This window comes from Cornus florida, unplaced genomic scaffold (genome assembly GCF_030987335.1).
Source record: "Cornus florida cultivar Cherokee Brave unplaced genomic scaffold, ASM3098733v1 CherokeeBrave_3.0.0_Hap2_Chr05, whole genome shotgun sequence".
NCBI lineage: Eukaryota > Viridiplantae > Streptophyta > Magnoliopsida > Cornales > Cornaceae > Cornus > Cornus florida.
This window is the reverse complement of record NW_026775575.1, coordinates 66,934,800-66,956,974: the sequence shown is the minus strand read 5'-3', so window position 1 is coordinate 66,956,974 and position 22,175 is coordinate 66,934,800. Positions and strand designations below refer to the sequence as shown.

At 37.4% G+C, this 22,175-nt stretch overlaps 1 protein-coding gene across 1 annotated transcript in view; it reads right to left on the bottom strand.

Annotated features, from left to right (window-relative positions):
• Nucleotides 1-12,909: 12,909 nt before the first annotated feature.
• LOC132306718 (CLIP-associated protein) overlaps nt 12,910-22,175 on the bottom strand; it is a 31,877-nt gene continuing 22,611 nt past the window's right edge. The window contains exons 15-21 of the mRNA XM_059804242.1: nt 22,062-22,163; nt 20,923-21,027; nt 20,595-20,669; nt 20,450-20,518; nt 20,269-20,337; nt 16,225-16,326; nt 12,910-13,372 (exon numbers count right to left, since the gene is read on the bottom strand). Of these exons, the coding sequence (XP_059660225.1) occupies nt 13,220-13,372; nt 16,225-16,326; nt 20,269-20,337; nt 20,450-20,518; nt 20,595-20,669; nt 20,923-21,027; nt 22,062-22,163 (675 nt within the window). The 3' untranslated portion in view covers nt 12,910-13,219. The remainder of the gene's footprint in view (nt 13,373-16,224; nt 16,327-20,268; nt 20,338-20,449; nt 20,519-20,594; nt 20,670-20,922; nt 21,028-22,061; nt 22,164-22,175) is intronic.

Sequence of the window (22,175 nt, the reverse complement as noted above, 5' to 3'; positions counted from 1 at the left end):
GCCTAAATGGCAATTGGTCCAATTCTTCTTTGAAAGCTTATCGGACAATTATAAAGGCATGGTTGATGCTTCAATGGGAGGTTCTTATATAGACCGGCAAGAGGAAGACGTGTGGCGTCTTTATGAGAGTATGAGTGAAAACTCTTTGCATAGAACATTGTCATCTAGGAATGGTAGAAATTCTCAAGGTAGGAAGAGTGTTGGCTTACATCAAGTTGACCACTCAAATGATATAAGCGCCGAGATGAAGTCTTTATCTCAAAAATTTGATCAATTGATCAATCAAAACTCGGCGAATCAAATGTCTTCCTTTCCAAATCATTCTCCTAGAGCTCAAAATGAATCATGTATGACTTGTTCTAGTGTTCTTCATTCTACTCCTAATTGTCCTCATGGACAAATTCAAAATGAACCCATTGAGCAAGTTAATGCAACATTTGTGAACCAAGGGAACAATCCTTATGGTAATCATTACAATCCCGGTTAGAGGAATCATCCTAATTTTTCTTGGAAAAACCAAGGGGAGGGCTCAAACTCTTCCCAAGGCGGTTTTCAAGGGAAATACATTCCACCTCCACTTCAAAACCAAGGATCCCAAGGTTCAAGACCATATAACTCACAAGGAAATCAATTTGCTAATTCTCATTTTCCTAACCAATCATATTCTCAAGGAAATTCTAGAGGTTCCGCTTTTGAGGAAAAGGTTTTAATTGCTTTGGGCACTCTAGAAGCAAATACTCAATTGTTGCATTCTCATTCTCAGTCGATTGCCAAGCTAGAAACCCAAGTAGGGCAAATAGTTGAAACACTTAATGCTAGAGAGAAGGGAAAGATGCACGTGAATGCCCCAATCAAACAACAATGTGTTGTAGAAACCAAATCCTCATTGGAAGGGCATAATGTTGAGCATGTCAATGCGGTAACAACCTTGAGAAGTGGTAGGGTAGTAGACAATCAAGTTAGAATGCCTAATGAAGAGAGTGAACCGGTACAACCTCAAGTTGTCACCCGTCCCGTTCCACACACTATTCCTCCTTCATTGCATGTGCATGATCTTGAGAATGAGAAGCCCTCAAATTGTGAGTTGAAAGATGATTTCCAAAGAGATTCATTGAAAACAGTGTTGAAAAATGTGTTTGAGAAAAGTTCTTTGAAAAATGTTATTCATGATTCTTCTTTGAAAAGTGATTTGAAATCCAATGAATCGAACAAGTCCAATGCTGAAAATTCTTTGAAAGAAAATGCTGAAAGAGTTTTTGAAAAAGCTCCATTTCCGGACGCCTTGAAAGGGTCCATTTCAAAAGAAAGGCAAAAGACCAAGAACAATGAGATAATGGATATGTTTAGGCAAGTCACAGTTAATCTTCCACTTTTGGATGCAATTAAGCAAATTCCGGCTTATGCCAAATTCTTAAAGGACTTATGCACCCAAAAGCGGAAGAACAAGAGCCAAACATCAAAAAAGGTGGTCTTAACCGAACAAGTGAGTTCCATTCTACAACACAACACTTTGCCAAAGTTTAAGGACCCCGGTGCACCTACAACATCTTGTGTCATTGGTGAACATGTCATCAACCGGGCACTTCTTGACTTAGGGGCTAATGTTAACCTTCTTCCCTATTCGGTTTATGTCAAATTGAGCCTAAGTGAATTAAAACCAACGTCGGTGGTTTTACAACTTGCCGACCGATCCATTAAGAACCCTAGGGGGATAATTAAGGATGTGTTGATTAAGATTGATAAGTTCTTCTTCCCGGTTGACTTTGTCGTCATTGACACGGAACCGGTGCCCAATCCAAAGAACCAAATTCCGGTTATCCTTGGCCGTCCTTTCTTGGCAACCTCAAATGCCAACATAAATTGTAGGACGGGGATAATGAAGATTTCTTTTGGGCACATGAGAGTGAAGTTGAACATCTTTAACCCCACACCCAATCCATTTGACAAATATGAAGAAGAGGTTAATGTGGTAGAGGAATATCATGATCTTGCTTGTGAAAGAAATGAGCTTTTGTGCATGAACAATGTTTCAAAGCCTTCATCTTCATCTTCAGCATTGCATGCCAGTAAAGTGATTTCGAACTCTTGTTGTGAAAGGGCGTAGAAGCCCAAGGAAGGTTTTGACAAAGAACTCAAGACGTCTTTTGAGTTTACCCCAACAAGTTCTTCTAAGAACCATTTGTTGGGAGTGACTCGAAACATCTCTCATCCCAAAAAGGAGGGGATGCATTGCAAGATCTTTGATCCGGGCTAAAAGAGCCCAAAGTCTTGCTAGAGACGTTAAAGACTAGCACCGAAATTCGTAGGATGTCAAAACCCTATTCCTCCCTCATTTCTATCTTGCATTTTGATTCTTGCGAAGTCTAGATACTATTTTTGTGGTTCATATAAATTGAAAGGAACTGAGTAAGGGATTGCATGAGCATTCAAGTCATTTTGAGCATTTAGGCATAATTTCGATCGATCCAAGTCTTGGTTCGATCGATCCAACTATGGACTCGATCGATCCAGCTCTCATTTTGCACCCAACACTTAGAAAAATTTTGGACCTGCATCCAAATTCCAAAATGCATGCTCTCGGGATCTCCAAATTCTCAAAAGTTCGATCGATCGTAAACCATTTCGATCGATCGAACTACCTTTCGATCAATCCAACATGTGGTTCGATCGATCATGAGTCCCAACACTTAGAAAAATTTTGGACCTGCATCCAAACTCCAAAATGCATACTCTCGGGACTTTTCAAAATTTTTCATGTTCGATCGATCGAATTCCAAGTTCGATCGATCCAAGGTTCCAGCACATATCAACTCTTGAACCCTTAAACTTGTACATTCTTTATCCTCTTCAATCGATCGAAATCTTTCTTCGATCGATCGAAATTTGCATCTCATTTAAAAAAAAAAAAAAAAAAAATGCCATTAAGAGTGGAGACCTAAGTTCGATCGATCGAACTCTGCATATCGTCTTTTTAAAAATATAACCGAGTTGGATCGATCACTTTGGATCGATCCAACTTCAAAAGGAAACCACAACCTAGTCTCCCTCTTCTCTCAATCCGGCCAACCTCCATTCCAATCAGCTTCCCCACCTCCGGCGAGCCAATTCCGGCAAGGTAGAGCCTTGTTTTCACCGCGGCTTCGCACCCTCTCTCTCATCTCATCCCTCTCGGTTTTGAGGTAAATCGCAAGCCACTTCTTGATTTAAAAGTTTAATCAATGCATGATTCATGATTTTCTATATTGATTTATGTTGTATGTATATTAATCATCCATTTTGAAGCATCAATTTCATGATTATGGTATACATATTCACACATGCATTCGGTCGAACCAAATTGGGGATTTTTTATTTGATTTGGCATTTGGGGGGTGTTTGGATGTTGAGGATGGGATGTTTGGTGTGTAGATGGGCCCACAAACACGTTTGTGTGGGCCCCGTGCTCTAGATCTCACAGATCTGTGACTTTTCAAATTCGGCATTCGCACAGTTCGATCGATCGAACTCGTTCTTCGATCGATCGAAGTAGTGAACTTCATTTCACTACCTTCGATCGATCCAATCTTGTGCACTTTCATGCTTCGATCGATCCAAGTGTTGGATTGATCCAATTCACTTCGATCGATCCAACTTTTGGACATTTTTCACTTCGATCGATCGAAAATTTCTGTGATCGATCAAACTTAAAGTTCGATCGATCGAACTTTCACAGATCATACATACACACTCCATTCATCTTATGTTGTCTTCATGCTATCTTTATATGCACAATGCCTGTGATATTCCACATTGGATGCATTTTATACCTACATTGCTTAGCATGATTCACATTTCATCATCATCATAGATTCATGTCATCCGTATTTTGTCTATCTTATTTGACATACATGTTTCTATTATGCACTTAAATTCTTATATCTGGCACTGACTTATATTGAAATTTTCTTGTCTTTTTGCAGATCATGCCTCCGCGGTACAAGAGTACAGCCAGGAGATCTTCGGGGCCACAGCGACCCCGCAGACATATGCTGCCCAGTATAGAGATGGTTGCAGAGCCATCTCATGCTCAGGCGGAGCCCACACAAGCTACTCCCCCTCAGTCCCCATCCCACGAGGCTGAGGAGGGAGCTGACCACATGCCATCTACATCCCAGGCTCCTCCAGCCTTCACACCATCACCTTCTCCTGTGCGCCATCAGGCAGATGCTGACCACATGCCATCACCGCAGCCACCTCTACCGGCTCAGCGCCGTGACCAGTTGCTGCTGAGATACGCAGCCATGACCATGGCTCAGGAGTCGTACTTCGATACTGCGTACTTCTCCGAGTCTATCCTGACCCGGTCTGGCTATCAGGATATCATGCAGCGGGGCCTCTCAGCCATCTTTGCCCCAGTCACCGGCCTTGTATACCCGCGATTGGTGCGGTTATTCTTTCAGCATCTCCGGCCCTCGCCACGATCTACCGCAGAGATGATCACTACACTGGACGGCCACGAGATTATCATCACAATTGACACTCTGGCCCGTGCTTGCCGGTGCCCACACCGGTGTCCACCTGAGCTTGCAGAGACATACCCGAGGCTGCATAGGCCTTCATTTTCTGACATGGCTGTCTCCTTGACAGACCATCATGCCGGAGGTCAGACATTCGCCACCAGGACCTTCTTGCCTGACGACCTCTGGTTCATTGACACAGTTCTTTTCCAGAACATTTACATGGCGGGCCACAAGATCCAGAGGCGTCATGACTATTTGACAGCTCTTTATGCTTTTTACACGGGCTGCTGGGTATCTATCCCAGCCCTCATCTGGAGCGTGATGAGGTTGCTGTATGATTCTTTCATTTCTGGGAAGGACCCTAAGCGGTCCAAGGTCCTGCCCTTCGGACACCTCATCACGCAAATCCTTCTTGACCAGCGCTACAGAGTGCCCCCAGATGAGGAGCCCCTTGCACGGTCCAGCTTCTATAGGAGGAGCGACTGGAATAAGAGCTACAATGCTCTTATTCAGAGTCTTCAGGAGCCAGCTGTAGAGGCAGCAGCTGACCTAGAGGAGGAGGAGGCAGCCCAGGCACAGCCGGCACCTCCAGCAGCAGCAGATATAGCAGTGAACGACGCACCAGTCGGTCCGGCTACCGATCGCATGGACATTGACCTGGAACGACCTGCGGAGGAGTATGCCGATGCTGCAGTTGATGCTGATGCCAATGATACCAGTGATCGAGCCGCTGCTCAGGAGCGAGTTCGGGAGTCTTCTTCAGAGGCATCTCTGCCTGAGTCTCCAGTTCCCACTCCCGGATTCGGAGCACGCTTGCAGACACTGGAGGAGGACGTAGCAGCCATGCGAGCCGACATCACTGCCCACCGAGCTGAGTTCACCTCTTTCAGGGCGGATGTCATGGCTTGCTTTGCCGATCTTTCCAGCCGACTCCCTGCACCTGTACCTGCACCCGCACCTGCACCTCCAGCCACTGCAGATCTTCACGATCAGGCCTCCTGAGACTCCACTTCCAGTTGTTTTATGCTTTCATTTCCTTTATTCTGGATCTGTATTATATTGTCACTGTTACTGTATTATACTTTGCGGCCGGTCTATCGGCTTTATTATTTTATTGATGTACCTGCACTTTATATTCTCTATATATTGCTTTTTGATTATGGATGTCTCTTAGTATCTCATATTTGTATGTTTGACTCCATCAGGTACACCACAGTGACTTCAGTGAGAGAGTGCTGCCTAATTTTTCAGGACCACTCTTACACCTCTCTTTCTATTCTCTATTTATCCCATCTTACACTTGCATGTCCACTGTGCACTGATTATCCTATCTTGTTATCTAATGAGTTTATCCGAGTGCAAACTTTTCAGGACCACAGTTTGTCCCAAGTTTGGGGGGGCCATGCCACCCACTTTGGATACTTCTATCCCGATCATTCATGTCTAAAGCACTGGTATACTCTTTCCTTTGTTCTCTTCACACATTGAGGACAATGTGCACTTTAAGTTTGGGGGTATTGGTGTATGTTTCAGTGTTACTTTAAAATTCAAATTTTGAGCATGTCTTGTGTATTTGAGGGATATTTCTATACTTGATTCATTTCTAGCTATGATTTTGATCTTTTGAGGATTATATTGCTTAAAATTTAAAAAATTGCTTGACTTGAGAGTCCAATACTCCTTGTATGCCTTGAGGATGCCATTTAGGAGTAAATTTTTTAAAAGATTGATATCTTGCTTGCATTTGTGGTCCACATCATCCTGATTTTGTGATTGTTTTGAGATTCATTCTAGGATTATACACTAGCACCGGTGCACGCTAGCATTCAATTGTGGGGTACATGCTTTGTTGATTATTGAATTGGTTATATCCCAATTGGGCTAGTAGTGCATTGAAAGCTTTCATTCTTGATAAAGGTGGATAACAACCCCTTTTCATTGAGTAGCCGGGATTCTTGCCTCATTAAGCAGTGAACTTCTCGCGCCGAAAGGTGGAGGGCCCAAACTCTAGGTTAATAATTGAATTGAAAAAAAAAAAAAAGAAGAAGAAGAAGAAGAAGAAAAGAAAAAAAAAAAGAAAAAAAAAAGAAGAAGAAGTTGCAAAAAGCAATAAAAGTGAGGACTTCTCCCAAAAGGTGAGAAGTAGGAAATGATTAGATGGTTGTCGTCTTGATTTGTAGCCTAGTTGATTTGAGTTTGTAAGTCCGTAGGGGTGTCTTAACACCTAATGCCCTAAAGCCATCTGGTTTGGGAGTCATTGACCTAAAGCTCGCTACATGAATCTTCTAGAAAGCTTAAGAGATCAACACATTGCACAATACTTCCATCTTTGATCCTCAATAAAAAAAAATAAAAAATAAAAAAAGAGAAATAGAGTGAAAAGAATAAGCGCACCTAGAACAATAAAGCTTTAATAAAAGGTTCACTCTCTTATCTTGATGATCGGTACTAGATTTGTGTGCTAGTTTGAGGGTAAGGATGTGATTACTTCTCTAGTTAGCTAAGATAGCAACACACTTGATGCCGGACCTCTCACATGGATTCTAGATTTGTTTTGATTTTCATGATCATTTTCTTGATGTGTGGAGGACCATGCTTGCTTGCTTGATATTGAAATTTTGAGAGATTGCTTAGAAACGGTTGAAAAATTGCATACTTGAGGTAGTTTTCTCCCAATGCTTGTTTGCAATATTGGTGCCTCTTTTGAAAGAATGAGCTTAATGTTTGTGGGTGCCATTTCTAGAAACCCTTACGAGACTTTACTCGTCCACTAGGGGTAACCTAGGGGTTTAAAAGGCTTGTTGCATATGCTAAATGCAATCGTATTCCCTACGAAAGTGGCGCTATCATTTTACTTGCTTTCCAGTTTATACTTGTTTAGTTGTTCATTTCATTCCTTTACTTCTTAGTTCATTGCTAGGGACTAGCAATATTTAAGTTTGGGGGTGTGATGAGCACTGAAAAGTGTGCATTTAAACCCGTTAAGCTTAAGCATTCTAGTACCTTTATCTATCTTACTTTGCCGTTTTAGACTTATTACGTGTTATTTATATTTTCAGGCACTAATCCCAAAATTGAGCTAACTCAGCCAAATAAGAGCTTAATTGAAGCAATCCTGAGATAAACCAAAGGAGGGAGCAAAGTGGAGAAAGCAAGGAGCAAAAAGGAATCGAAGTTGTGCAGCTGAAAAGTTCGATCGATCCAACTTAGAGTTCGATCGATCGAACATCTATGATCGATCACAGTACTTCTCGATAGATCCAACCTTGACCTTTGCTGAAATTTCAAGTTCGATCGATCCAACATCACCTTCGATCGATCGAACCCTATTTTGTCCTATTCAAATGATTGATCTTATCCACAGCTGTACGCCTACCAACCACTTTTGTCCTTTTCCCCATAAATATCTTTGAAATATCTCAGCCTTGTTCTTATCCGGAGGAGTCGGACCACTTCGATCGATCCAAGATGCAGTTCGATCGATCGAACCCATCTTCGATCGATCCAAGTTAAGGTTCGATCGATCGAACTTCCTCCAGCGAGAAAAAGTTAAAGTCCAGCTCATTTATTCCGTCATTCACCAAATCATTGGAGAATATGCCTTGCACAACCACAGCTCATCATAGGGTGTATTTGACCTACCTATATAAGGAATATGATACACTTTTTAGTGAGGAGTCTAGAGTCTCTTGTCACACATTGAAAATCATCTTGGAGGCTATTCTTGGAGAGGAAGAAGGGAGGAAGCTAGAGCAACCATTGGAGGAGATCTTCATCTACAAGGAGCAGCCATGGAGTTAGCCCTTGAGGGTTGGATCATCACTACCATGAGTGGCTAGACATCTTCTTGGGGCTAGAGTTAGCCCCAAGCATGCTTTTTATACTCTAATCTTGTGTATTATTGAGGGATTAGTGTTGTATGATACATCTTGATATTCATGTATATATAAATCTTGATTATTTCATGGTTTGTATGGTTTAATGCTTCCAATTGACTATTCTATTCTACCCATATGTCTATGTATGCTAGAGTAGGATATTCATGTGTTTATCTCTAGATTTAGTGTTTTTGATGCATGTCTATGTGTATTGATGCTATAGATCTAGAGATTATCAAGATGATATGCTTAATGAATGTTATTTTGGTTCATTTGATGGTTTATGCCTATTCTTGATGGTTTGTGCCTCTTCCCTAGTCTAGATAGCTTTATTTTCATGCTAGTAGTGTAGATTTAGTGTAGTGGTAGTATAATGTTAGATGGGAGGACAATCTACTCTTGATGTTTGATGTTCCATGCTTGTGAGTCCAAATGGCATATTCCTCTAATATTGTGTTGCATGTGGATTGTGAGCTTAATGAAGGATTAATGACTTGTTTTGATCTATTGTGCTATCCCCATGTTGTCTAGACAATATATGCTCTATTGCTTAGATATATTGTGCTCTTCACATGATGTTTAGACAATACTTGCTTGATTTGTCATCCTTGCCTATTGAATCAACCTAATGCACACACACCCTTATCATATTGCAACTCACCCATTACCCTCAATTGATCACTTGTTAGTAGTATAGAAAAGTATTGCTTGGTGGTGATCTCTACACCCCAAGACCTCTCTCTCTTGTTTACCTCATATTATTTTATTTAGTTGAATTCAATTTAGCTTAATCAACCAACCAACCAATTGTGTGATCACTTGACCTACTAACCCTAATTACCATAATTCACAATTCGATACACCATCAAATCCCTTGGGACGATCCTTACTCACCCTATCTATATTTTATATAGAGAAAGGTAGTAGTGGCTTTTTATAAATGTAAAACTTGGCCACCTCCTAAACACACACAACTCTTCAAGCTTGACTTGGTATCGCGACCCTTGTAAAAGAGGACCCGGTCAAGATCAAGTCCAATGTCGAGATCCTTTAATAACGAATTAAGTCGCAACTCTGAACAATAGGCAAATGGTGGAAACTGGTTTCTCTCTCTTGGCCTTTTGCACCCATAAACATTATACGTGTTCTTTCATTAATGTACATAATTGATAAGAATATGCACTTTTATAAAGGCAGGGAGAAGACCAGTTTTTCTTTTAGTAACTTTAATTTCACTTTCCATCAAAGTAAGGAATAAATAAGAAAACACTTCTCTAATAATTAATTACCAAAAAGGTAAGAAGTTGACCAAATAATATAATATTAATCTGATATCTATTTACTTAACCACTAATTAATAAAATATATTACATGTCTAAATCATATGGGCCACACAATTAATAAATAATCTTACTCAAATAGCCTTTTTTGGTGGCCTCAACCATTTACACATTTAACAATAAACTCAAATACACTACATATGAAATCTCAAAACTAGCTCAAGTTTTCATACTGTCATAAAATTACCCAATTCATCAACTCAATTAAACCAGAAATAAGGCTTTGTTTGTTTTGTAACTTTGAGAACAATTTTCTATTTTCAGAAAACTAAAAATATAAAACTGTACAAAAAACACTACTTGATTCAGTTTTTTGAAAACTCATTTATAAAAATGTCTGTTTTCAAAAAATTGTCTTTTATTGTTTATTGTTATCTGAAAACTGTTTTCTGTTCTCTAAATTCTTGAGAACTATTTTCAGAGTTATAAGCCAAGTAAACCCTTTTAATTATATAGAAATTGAAAATTATTTTTTAAGTGACAAATTAAGCAAACCCCGCAAAAGTGAAAAGACCAAGTATGGTTCATGCAACAGCTACGATTACTACTAGAAAATCAACAGAAGCCCAGTAACATAGTTGAGTACATGAGCTCGCAACACAGATGTATAACAAGAGGACCAAAATGAAAATGAGATAAGTTCATAAACAATTGCATAACAGCCCTTGATTTGATTCATAGACTAGCATTTTCAACCTTTAACTGTCGTCAATCTCTATTGGGATTCGGACCAATTGATCTGGTGGCATCGGCTTCTCATAAAACTCATCTACACCGACATCCATGAATGCCCTTCCCTCTCCTTCATAACCATAGGCGACAATGCCTACCATCTTCCAACGCACACCCATGGCGCTAATCCGCCTCGTGGCCGGTCACAAAATCAGAAAAAATAATGGTAGGTAGTCTAAAAATCGGATGCATCCCAGCTGTTTCATGTGAGTAGGGATGACGTCACCATTACCTCATTAAATATGATGATATCATCATGACGTCATCCCTTACTCACACGAATTAAGAGTTAGTTTGGTGTGGTGGAATGAAATAGAGTAGGAATGGAATGAAGCTGAGAATGGAATGGGAATGACCATTCCATTCTGGTGTTTGGGTGCAAACATGGAATGCTGTAAATATGGAATGATGATTCTTATTCACGTGTTTGGTTGAACCAATTTAAAAGTTGGAATGGAATTAATTTACATTCATTTCTCCAAATTACCCTTTATCACGAACAAAGAAATTTAACTTAAAAAAGAAAAGAAAAGAAATTTAACAAAAAAATGAATGGTAAGAAATGAAATTGGGGCAAGCAAGATTAGGGCAAAAGACGCCATGTTGAGAAGAAGCATGGAATGGAAATAAAGAAATTTAACTTAAAAAATAAATAAATAAATAAATTTAACAAAAAAATTAACGGTGACTGGGTTGTGATGATGATGATGGCAACGAGCAAGGAGATGATGATGGCGGCGGAGCAAGGGTTGTGATGATGATGGCGGCGGCTGAGTTGTGTTTATGTTCCACCATTGAGAAAGAAGATGATGATGTCGGCGAAGCAAGGGTTGTGATGATGATGGCGGCAGCTGGGTTTGTGATGATGATGATGGCAGCCGGAGCAAGGAGATGATGATGGCAGCAGAGCAAGGGTTGTGATGATGGCGATGGCGGTCAGAGCAAGGGTTGTGATAATGGCGGCGACTGGGTTGTGATGATGATGGCGGCGGCTGAGTTGTGTTTATGTTCCACAGTTGAGAAAGGAGGATGATGGGTTGGAAGATGATGTTGGGTGGGAAGACGTCGATGTTTATGAAAGAAATGATAATATGTTTTTTTATTTTAGGCATAATTTTTTTAATCCTAGTGGGAATGGAATGCCCATTCCATTGGTAGAAAGATGGAATGATTTTAGTGAAATAACCATTCTTCGAGAATGATGGAGAATGATGATTTCACCTTTAATAGCCCAAACCAAACACAAAAATGAAAAGAAAAGCATTCCATTCCCTCTTATTTAATTCCATTCAACCACACCAAACATGACCTAAATGTGATAAATTAAAGCACGGTGTGACCATATTAGTAAAGTTTGGTAAATTTGCTGTCATCCTTTTCTTTCAGGATTTGATGATCCTGATGAACAACAAAATATGGCAATTTGTAAAATGTGTGCCGGTATTCACCTTAAAAAATAATAATAAAAAAAAAAAAAATTAAAAAAAAGGCATGCCTAGCTTCATAAAATAATTTACAAGAACTACAAGAAGTAATGGAGAAATGTGCATCCCAAAAAAGCACTATTACTACATAATACCAAAAATAAAAATAACATAAGGCTATTGAGAGAGGCAATGCTAAAGAACAATTAATATAGAAACTTACCAACAAATTAACTCTAGGTCTTCAATGCTGATGCCTCTGCATGTTTCTCTACAAAGGGTTTATATATGCATTGTAGCCCTGCTGTTTGTTTGTTTGTTTGTTTTTTCTTTGTTTTTTTTCCGCCACAAATTCCAGTGGGTGGAGATGGAGATATGCAAAAATCTGCAAGCCGGGATTGGAGAATTTGCACAATCCTGTGTAATCTTATGAGCAGATTTTTTTTTTCCACTTTTTGTAGGTAACACATGAGATTTTCAATTTAATTATGTGATAACAAAAATAATGAAGATGATATATAATGTCACGTGGAGGGCTAAGTTTGATTTAACTATTTCTTTTATGGGCATAAGTTACCTGAGCGGATATATTGAGAAAGCGTCATGAAATATATGCAATTAATGAGGAATAAAGAAAAGAAAAGAGGTGTTAAATGTCTCTCTCTCTCTCTCTCTCTCTCTCTAAATATATATAGCTAAAAGGACCTTGGAGAGTGTACTAACAAAAGGGCTATGCACATTGAACAACAAAGCCTTGGTGGCTGAATGGGGTGTCCGGCCTTCGTGGCTTCGTGATGCCTTAGCTCTTGATTGTAATTCTTCTTTTAATATATAATAGTTTTCTTTGGTTGGTGTTAAAAAATAAAAATAAATAAATAAATTGAAGAAAAAGATCAAAATTAAAAAATTCCAACTGCTAATTTTTTTTTTTCTTTTTTTAAAAAAATGCTGAAATGTAAATATGACATCCTTTTCACCAAATACACAAAGCATCATAACAAGACCAGCTTTCTCTTGTAAATACAAGAGATGAAAATATTTCAGAATATGTAAATTTCATTATGGGCACCAAGAGTCCAATCCCGAATTTGTTTCCCACCACAAACAACACTCTACCTCTGACTTCAAACCAAAAAAGGGGAAAATGAATATAAAAATAATTAAAAAAATAAAATACAAACCCAACCCACCTTCAAGACACAAATTTCACACAATATACAAAATACACAACAGCGAATGACCAAACTGACTCACTGTACCCAAAAAATTTCCATCCCAAACAAATTAGCTAACCGTTGGTGGTGAGGCACCAACTCTGACCCAATCTTTCACCTTGAACAAATCAGCTACGCGTCTATTGCAGTACCTGTCCTGGCCTGCGAGATACGATTAGCATAAATAGTCACCAATCGCAATTGTGTACTGTTAAGCCCTTCCAAGTATGGTAAGAATTCTTTCCCGAGCATGATATAGATGTCCACTAGACAGAAGACCACCGTCTGCCACCAAAACAAATAATATTAATAATAAAGTCACTAAAAAAGGTCAATATTAGTAAAAGACTACATAAATATACAAGAACAATATATCACACATTTCCAATCTATTTTTCAGGGTTAGTTTGACAGCGTCGTTGAAAGAAGTTCCTACAATCGGTTTTTCTCCTTGTTCAACTTAAAAATAAATGAGAACCTTAAAAGGCGACACAATGATATTTTTAATATACCTCTCCCAGATACAACCTTTTCATAACCTAATCTTAAAAAACCAGCTCAGTAACAACCTAACCCTGCAATGCTTTGTTTTGGAGTTCTAGAGAGAGTATAAATAAAGCTTAGTGTCTCTCCCTTGAGAAGAGAAAGGAAGGGAAACTGAACTCATTTGCGAATGTTTTATTGGTTAATATGAAGGCTAAAACAGTGAACACTTGTGAAAATTAAGGCAAATGGGTAATCACGAATTCATTTTCGTCTTCCATTAATTTTTCCCCATTTTAGGGGAAAGAATCAAGTGGGGTCAAGGGATGATCATCATCCTTCCATTTCTTTTCTCTCCCTTCCAAATTCAGAGAAGATGATCTTCCCTTTCTCATTTCATTCCACTTCCATCCAAACATAGTGTAAAAGATTATCCCATGTCAGTCATTGATTATATTTATTTTTGCAAACCTTATAAACAGTATCCCATTCTTTTCAATCACACGTCCTCGATCAATCCGATTTCACATAATAGACCAGCAGTAATAGCATATATTGAAATATTATACATTTTGTTGGACACTTAAAACTTCATTCTTCTGACTTATGCAATAATTAACAAAGAAACTTGAATAAATCAATCAAAAATATATCCATATCTCTGAATAAAGAAAAAACATTAACAATAAAACAGAAAATATATATATCCATGTTACTATTCTATTTCTACCTCCTCAAAAATTTGTTGTCAATTTTTTTGTGTCGCATTGAGTCCTTAATGTGGCACATAGATGAAGCTTAAGAACTTAAGAGGTGATTTAGGAGTGACTTGGCATAAAAACATTAGCCACTTCATAATGCAATACTATCACCCCATCAAAAATTTGTTGTGTCATCTTTTTGTTTCGCATTGATTCCTTAATGTGGCACAAAGAAGATGAAGCTTAAGAACTGCAGAGGTGATTTAAGAGTGACTTAGCATAAAACATTAGCCACTTCATAATGCAATACTATCACCCATCATCTATATTTCAGACGGACTACACTAGTAAGTGGGAATAAGGTGAAGTCCTCAATACGGTTTATGCCACATTTGAACATGGGACCAATGGCAAGAGTTAGACTGTGATAGCTTCAACTTAGAAATTTCCTTAAATTTAGAACATCACTAGAGCGCCGCCACTATATTCATAGTATAAAGTAGATACAGTATTTACAATAAGGTAAAAAACTAAAATAGGAGGAAAGCCCTTCTCATCCTCATTTCGTCCCACTTTTGGAGACAGATTTTAGTGGACCTGGAGAGGAAGACGCACTAGTCTTTCTTCCTTTCCATTCTCCTATAAAACCATGGAAAATCTATCCATTCCTTCCCCTTTCCTTTCCCCTTCTCTCCTTCCTTACTCTTCCCTCCAACCAAACGGACCATTAATTCTCCAAAAAAAAGGCTGTCCAGAAATACTCACAGCATCTTTCCTCAAGTTCTTGCACCCGAACCCCTTCAAAAGCTAGCGAATTTCAACCCCTCCAAGTTCCAACCCATAAAGGCTTACAACTTTTCTACCAGTTACTAAAACTGTAAATCTAAAAACTTAATAGAGGAAGCGTGCATCAAATCTCCAAGTACAAAGTGCTCTAAGCCCACCAAATAATCAAACATAAGTAAAACTGTCAAAACTTTTTCAAGCTCTGGTCTACATCAAATTTGGTATCATAGCCGCTTATCAAAAAAAAAAAAAAAAATTGATATCATAGCCTGCAAGAGAGTGTCTCTTAGCACTTATTTTACTGCATCGCCATTATACTATTACTCACATTCTGCTGATCAAAACCTTCTGGAAGAAGAAAAAGAGAAGTGGAAAATTTTCTGCTTCAAGGGACTTCCATTCACTATTATACTCACATCAAGTATCTTAAAACTAATATAATGCTGAATATGCATAACAAGTAACCATGCTAGTATTATTCCTCCAAAGGAGGAAAAAAAACCTCTTGAAAATACCCCAACTATAAACGAAAACAATAGATAAATAAGTGGTTGACAAGAATAAAAATAAAGAAAAAAAATAGATTAAGTAGTAGTTGAGGCAATAATTGTCTACATGAATGTTAATATGTCTCACCCTTGCCTACTCATTGACAGTCTACGTTTTCAAGTATTCAACTTCAAGCTTCCTTGAAATTTTCATCTGGTAAATTCTACGTATTATTGTTGTAGTCCGAAGTATTGGAAATTTATGTATATTATTCTTCTGCTTGAAAGGAACAAAAGGAACCAAGATCTATGGATTTATTTCTGTCCAACACCATTGACATTAAAGCCAAACAGCAACAAGACATTAATGAACATATTTGGAACATGACTCAGGCCACCACCATCTACTTATATGCAATCTTCGAAGAGGCCACTAAAAAACCAAGTCAAAATAATAATAATAAAGAATAAGTCTTATCCACCTACTTGAATCATGATATTAATCATAATATGAACAGCATTTTTATTAATATGAAGATGGACTAAATTAAGTTAATTGGGTATACAAAATTAGGCAAACAGAATTTTCAGAGTTGATCACTCATCCCCATTCACAAGAATTATCACATTTTTTCCAGCAAAAAAAAATTAACATGCCAAGACAAAACATAAGTTTTACCTTGCGAACATCAGCACTCTGGTTGCCAAATGCATCAAAAAGAGCAGGCAAGAATGATGGTAGCTGAGCCATTAGTTCCTCTTGAGACAGCCTGCCCACAAGCTGAAAGCAAAAAACACCATCTTAAAATTAATGATACCAAAAATCTAATAATAATAATAACACAAAAATGACGAACTACTGCAGGTCAGGAAAATGTCTAGCAAGATAATTAATTTGCTTATTTTGTTATAAAAGTATTAACGTTAGAAAACCAGCCATGCAGAAAACCACAAGTGAATTGGAATTGTGATATTCATAGATCATTCAAGCCCAATTATTAAATTTCTTTTCTAATAATAATAATTTTTTTTTTAAAATATGGGCAAAGCACAATAAATAACTAAAAAATAGGAGGGGAGAATGCCTTCCTTGCAGCACAAAAGCATTGATTATAAAATGTATTGTGTTTCCAGAGGGTGGATCTAAAAAGATTTGTTATAACTTATAAAGCAAAAGCATTTCAAAACAGAACGAGTGCACAACAAGAATAATAAGTGTAGGAACAATATTTGAAGTTTTTGTCCTCTTCCTTCAAATTTTGATTTTCTAAAAAAGACTCACATTGAGGTTTTTATAAGTTTCGGTGGGCCGCATATTAAATCTTTTTAGGGTAAAGTGCAATAAACCCCCCTCAACTATACCCAAATGAGCACAAACCCCACCTCTGTTTATTTAATCCTAAACTCCATCCCTCTCCTCCTCTTTCTCTCTCTAACTCTATCTATCTATCTATATATATATATATATATATATATATATATATATATATATATATATATATATATATATAAATTGAACCTTTCTCTACCTCCGTCTATATGTTAGTGTTCTTGTGCAATTCTGGCGAGGACGATGGAAGATCCAGGCGATGAGGATGCAATGCTTGGCCAAGATTTGGAATGATGATGCAATTCCGACAAAGGCGCTGATGCTACGACGAGGCTGGTGGTTTGCTGTGTCGGTGGTGAGATGGGTTGGAAATTTAAGGTGTGCGATTGGGAAGTGGTCGGCAGCTGGACACAATGACTCCGGTGAATGGTGCAAAGCCTGGTTGGGTTCGGATGGGGTACTGATTTAGTGTTGGAGATCATGGTATCGGTAATTGGAAGTTTTGTGGGAGTTGTGGCTAGTTTGTAATTCTGAATTAGGGCTTGAGCGAAGTAGTTCGCAGATGACAGGGATGGATTCAGCAACATTTAGAGTGGACCAAATTGGAATCCAAATCAGAACCAAAATCGAATCACATTAATCTGTTTGAAAGGGCAAAAACTCTGTTCAAAGGTATCAGATATTTGATCCAGGTGGTGTAGATGGTGAAGAAGATGATAAGAGAGGGGCTTTTAAGAAGATGATGAAGGAAGAGGCATAGAAGGTTGTGTTGCCGGAGGATGAGAATGTACAGATTAGGGTATGGAGTTGTCAGGAAAGGCGTGCAATTGCCATGGGTATCTGTTGATGCCGAGATTTTTTTTTCCTTGACACCAAGAAATTGATGAGTGGTGGAGGTGATAATTGCCCTATGTTGTCAAATTCTCAGTCTCATTGCTTTATTGTGATAAGGTTGTATAGGTGTCAAAATTTTAGTGGTTCTTATTACACTGGTCCCACGTTATTTAATCAATTCTATAACAATACCTCAATATTAAATACGGAGTAACAACCTTTTATGTAAAGGGTAAAAACGTCTTTACCAATTACCAGTGATGAAAGTGAACCGGAATAACCTTCTCTGTACTAAAAACTAACCAATCTTATAGTTGGAGGGGGTTATTTGTAGTTGAGGGGGGTTAGTTGCACTTGGGGCAAGTTGAGGGGGGGTTTATTGCACTTTACCCATCTTTTTACTATTTTGTGACTCATTATTTATAGGGAACCTATTTCCGCCCCTGATCATGCTTGACATGCACACCAAATACCAAGTTAATCGGATATAATTGTCCTATCTGATCCACAAACACATATACCTCTTAATAAATTATCAAAACAGACCTTCGATTTAGATCATGATTTGGATGAGACGACTATGAATTTCTTAATGACTAGATTTTATTTTTGAAGGAGGTAAGATAGTTGAGCCCAAAATATCCCAACACCTTGTTTCGTCGAGGGTTCAAGCCTAATAGAATCAATATGGTGGTTGTGTGCACAAATTGGGTATGTGAGTATGAGATACCACTTGAGCTAAGGCTCAGTAGTAATTAAGCTGATCTTTAACATGCTTGACAAGCATGAGAGGGACATTCAATCCAATGGTTAGACTCATAAAACATGGATCCTAGAAATAAGTTGTTGAGGGCTATGTTACATGGACTCTTTAAAAATTCATGATGTGTGTTGTACCCATGTTCGACCCACGGTATTTAGACATGGGTGCAGGATATGTGTTTGACATATATGATTCTACAGTATTTAACACTACCTTATCGTGTTCCTTTTGCTAGATCGTCGCTTTAGAACGAGTTGAAATGTTAGTTTAGTCTAGAAAATAATTGAAAATATAAAATAATGTGACTATTTAAACGTGTCTCTGTATCCTTAAGTTTGGAAATTTTTGATAAAATCCGAGCTTAGACATATACTGGACACAATTCAAGTCCATATAACAAAATTTGAGGTGTGTACAAAGTTATCCATGCCTCGTTGGCACTTTTTACTAAATTTCAATCCGTAGAAAAGCATTTTTTCTTACACGAGTTGTAATTTGAACCTACCCCAATTCTCTAAAGTAAATAACCAGCCAGACATGCTTGTAACTGTACTCCGAATAAGAATTTGAAACTAGAAACACTTTTTTTTTTTTTTTTTTTGATAAGTGAAACTAGAAACACTTTTAAAATGTTAGTTTAGTCTAGAAAATAATTGAAAAATATAAAATAATGTGAATATTTAGACACGTCTCTGTATCCTTAAGTTTGGAAATTTTTTGATAAAATCCAAGCTTAGACATATACTGGACACGATTCAAGTCCATATAACAAAATTTGAGGGGCGTACAAAGTTATCCATGCCTCTTTGGCACTTTTTACTAAATTTCAATCCGTAGAAAAACATTTATTCTTACACGAGTTGTAATTTGAACCTACCCCAATTCTCTAAAGTAAATAACCAGCCAGACATGCTTGTAACTGTACTCCGAATAAGAATTTGATACTATAAAAACTTTTAAAATGGAAAGTTCTGACGGATAAAAAAAAACTTAGAATTAATTTCTAGCAAAAAGGAATTTCTAAACTTTAAATAGAAAAAATGTCAATAAACGTGAAGAATTAGAATCAACAAACCTAAAACCAAACAACTACTAACCTAGATGCCAAACAATCCAAATCCCTAATATTTATAAAAAAAATACCCAACATAAATTATACACATCAACTAGTAAGTATATTCCCAAAAAATCCAATTTTTTACCCCTTTCTTATTATCATACTATTGAGATATTCTCCCCCACACGCTGAAAATTCATATTAAGATGGAAGCAAGAAAAAAATAATAATAATACAACGGCTGAATGGAGGATAAGTCTACATAAACAAAGAAAACAACCCTTAATTTAACCTAGCTCTAGTTGATTAACTTAAATCAGACGACAAATGACAGGAACTTCAGAGAAGACAGCTCATAGCTATAATTCCATTATTATTATTCTTTATAATTTCTGCTGGGTTTTACTATTAACTCCATTGCATTAGCATATGTGTGCATTACTATAGCTGTCAACTAACGTCAACCTTTTTTTCCAAGTCGAGCTATGTTGTGGTTGTTCACTTCTAGTTTATGAAATTTGACAAAATAACCACTATGTGAGTATTTGTTACTGCAATTTTTTACGATTAAATATTGTCAAATACCGCCACATCACAAGGGTTGTATAAAAATAATTAGTTGCTTAGGTACTGCACAAACTATACCAAATATGGACATCTACCAGGGGAGCGAGAGAGAGAGAGAGAAGGATCTCTAGAAACAGCATGTCCATTCTAATCACTAGGTTTTTAGATGTACCTTTGTTAAGCAGTTTACACACGTAACAAGAGTTTTATCATCTTCGGTAACCAATAAAGGGACAATAACCTGCAATGCCAGTAAATGGAAAAATCAAGACACATAAATACAAGGGAACTAAAGCCAAACATAGCCATTCCTGGGATCTAGATAAGCAAAATAGAATTTCAGAATTACTGACACTTAGACATCTGAATGGATCATATTTAGCCAGCACAACAGTCAAACAGTGTTCTGCTTCGTTCGCAACCTGAGTTGTGGAATCATTACATGAGACAGTGAAAGATGAAAATTATACATAAAGTAGCTCAGGTGAATAAAGTTACTTTAGGAACAGTATCCTTTGTAGCATGAAGCAGTTTTTCGATTACAAGCTCAACAGAATCTTCCATAGCATCTTTCTGGAGACAAAACACATAAAAATCATGTAGAACATAAAGCAGGAATAAAAATGATACTTTGAAAAAATAAAATTTTAAAAACTGTACAATGCTGATATATACACCCAATTCTTTTTCTTTTTTCCCTCTCCTTTTGGCCAAACAACAAAATCAAAATCTCAAGATGTAAACAAGCTGGAAAAGCATCTGATGAAGAACTAGAAAAAACGATATTTTATATATATATATATATATATATACACACACACCATACCTGATTCCTTAGCATTTCTACTACCAATGTAAGAGCAAGTTCTCTGATAGTTGACTCAGAATCATCCAAAACCTCAAGTACAACTGTCAAAATCTGATTGAAGTACTGCAAATACACCAAAAATATATCTTATGTTTAAGTATTTAATATTGCAAAATATTTTTGAAACCATTTAAATGCAAATAATGAATAAAAATCATTTCAAATTACAACACAACACCCCATTGCTCAAATCTGGGACAATGAGTCATCCAAAGTGATGGGTGAGATCAGATGATACAAAAAAATAATATCAATGCGTACGTAATTTATAAATCTACAGTTTGCAAGCATAATAAATCCAACAAAACAAAAATTACTAGAGAGACATTGGTGTAACAAAAACTGGAGTAACTATAGTCAGTCTTTTTGAGCATCAACAAAACCCAAACCCTTTTCCTGTTGAAAGCTTAATTTAAGTATAATGGTGTTTTCAGATACAGTAGCTTTGTATTTTAAAAAGTTGTAATGACAAAAAGTTAGGGTTTTATAACAAAAATAGCACAACTCTAATTACGGCCTAGATTGTGTCCTGGGATAAGACTTTCAAAGCAGAAAAGATGTCTATTAGACATAAAACGATCTATTCGACACAACATGTCAGGTTTTGGCAAAATATTACACAAGTTAAATGTGAACTTTAAGTTCACCATAAACAGTTGTTTCAGGAACCCTAACCACCACTAGAAGTTATCCTCCCTCAGTTATGGATTTAAAAACACCATACGGAAATTTTAGATGCTAAAAAACTCGATTTAAGAGATGCAACGGATTATGAACTTGTTAGCACACAACTATGGTGGACAACTACATCTCCCTTGAATAGCAATAGTTAGCAGAATAGTAGGTGATAGAGAGGTTGGAAGGAGATTGCCCTATCAAATCTATAAATACGTTAACAAGGTTGATGTGATTGCAAAAAAAACCAAAATCAACTCCCAGTGAGGTTGTCTTCAGCAGATTTTGAACAACAGAGCACTCTGAGACATTAGCTGAACACTTGAGGTCAAAATTCAATTATTATTTTTTTCCGACCTAGAGGCATACATACACATTGCAGAGAGAGAGAGAGGAGAGTGAAATATAGAAACTTATCATACCTTGGTCCAAATGCATTGATCATTTGCCACAGAAGCTTCAACTAACTGCTGAAGTGCACTACGCTTGCTTGCAGTTGGGCTTTCATCATTCCCATTGCAAATCTACCAAAAAAG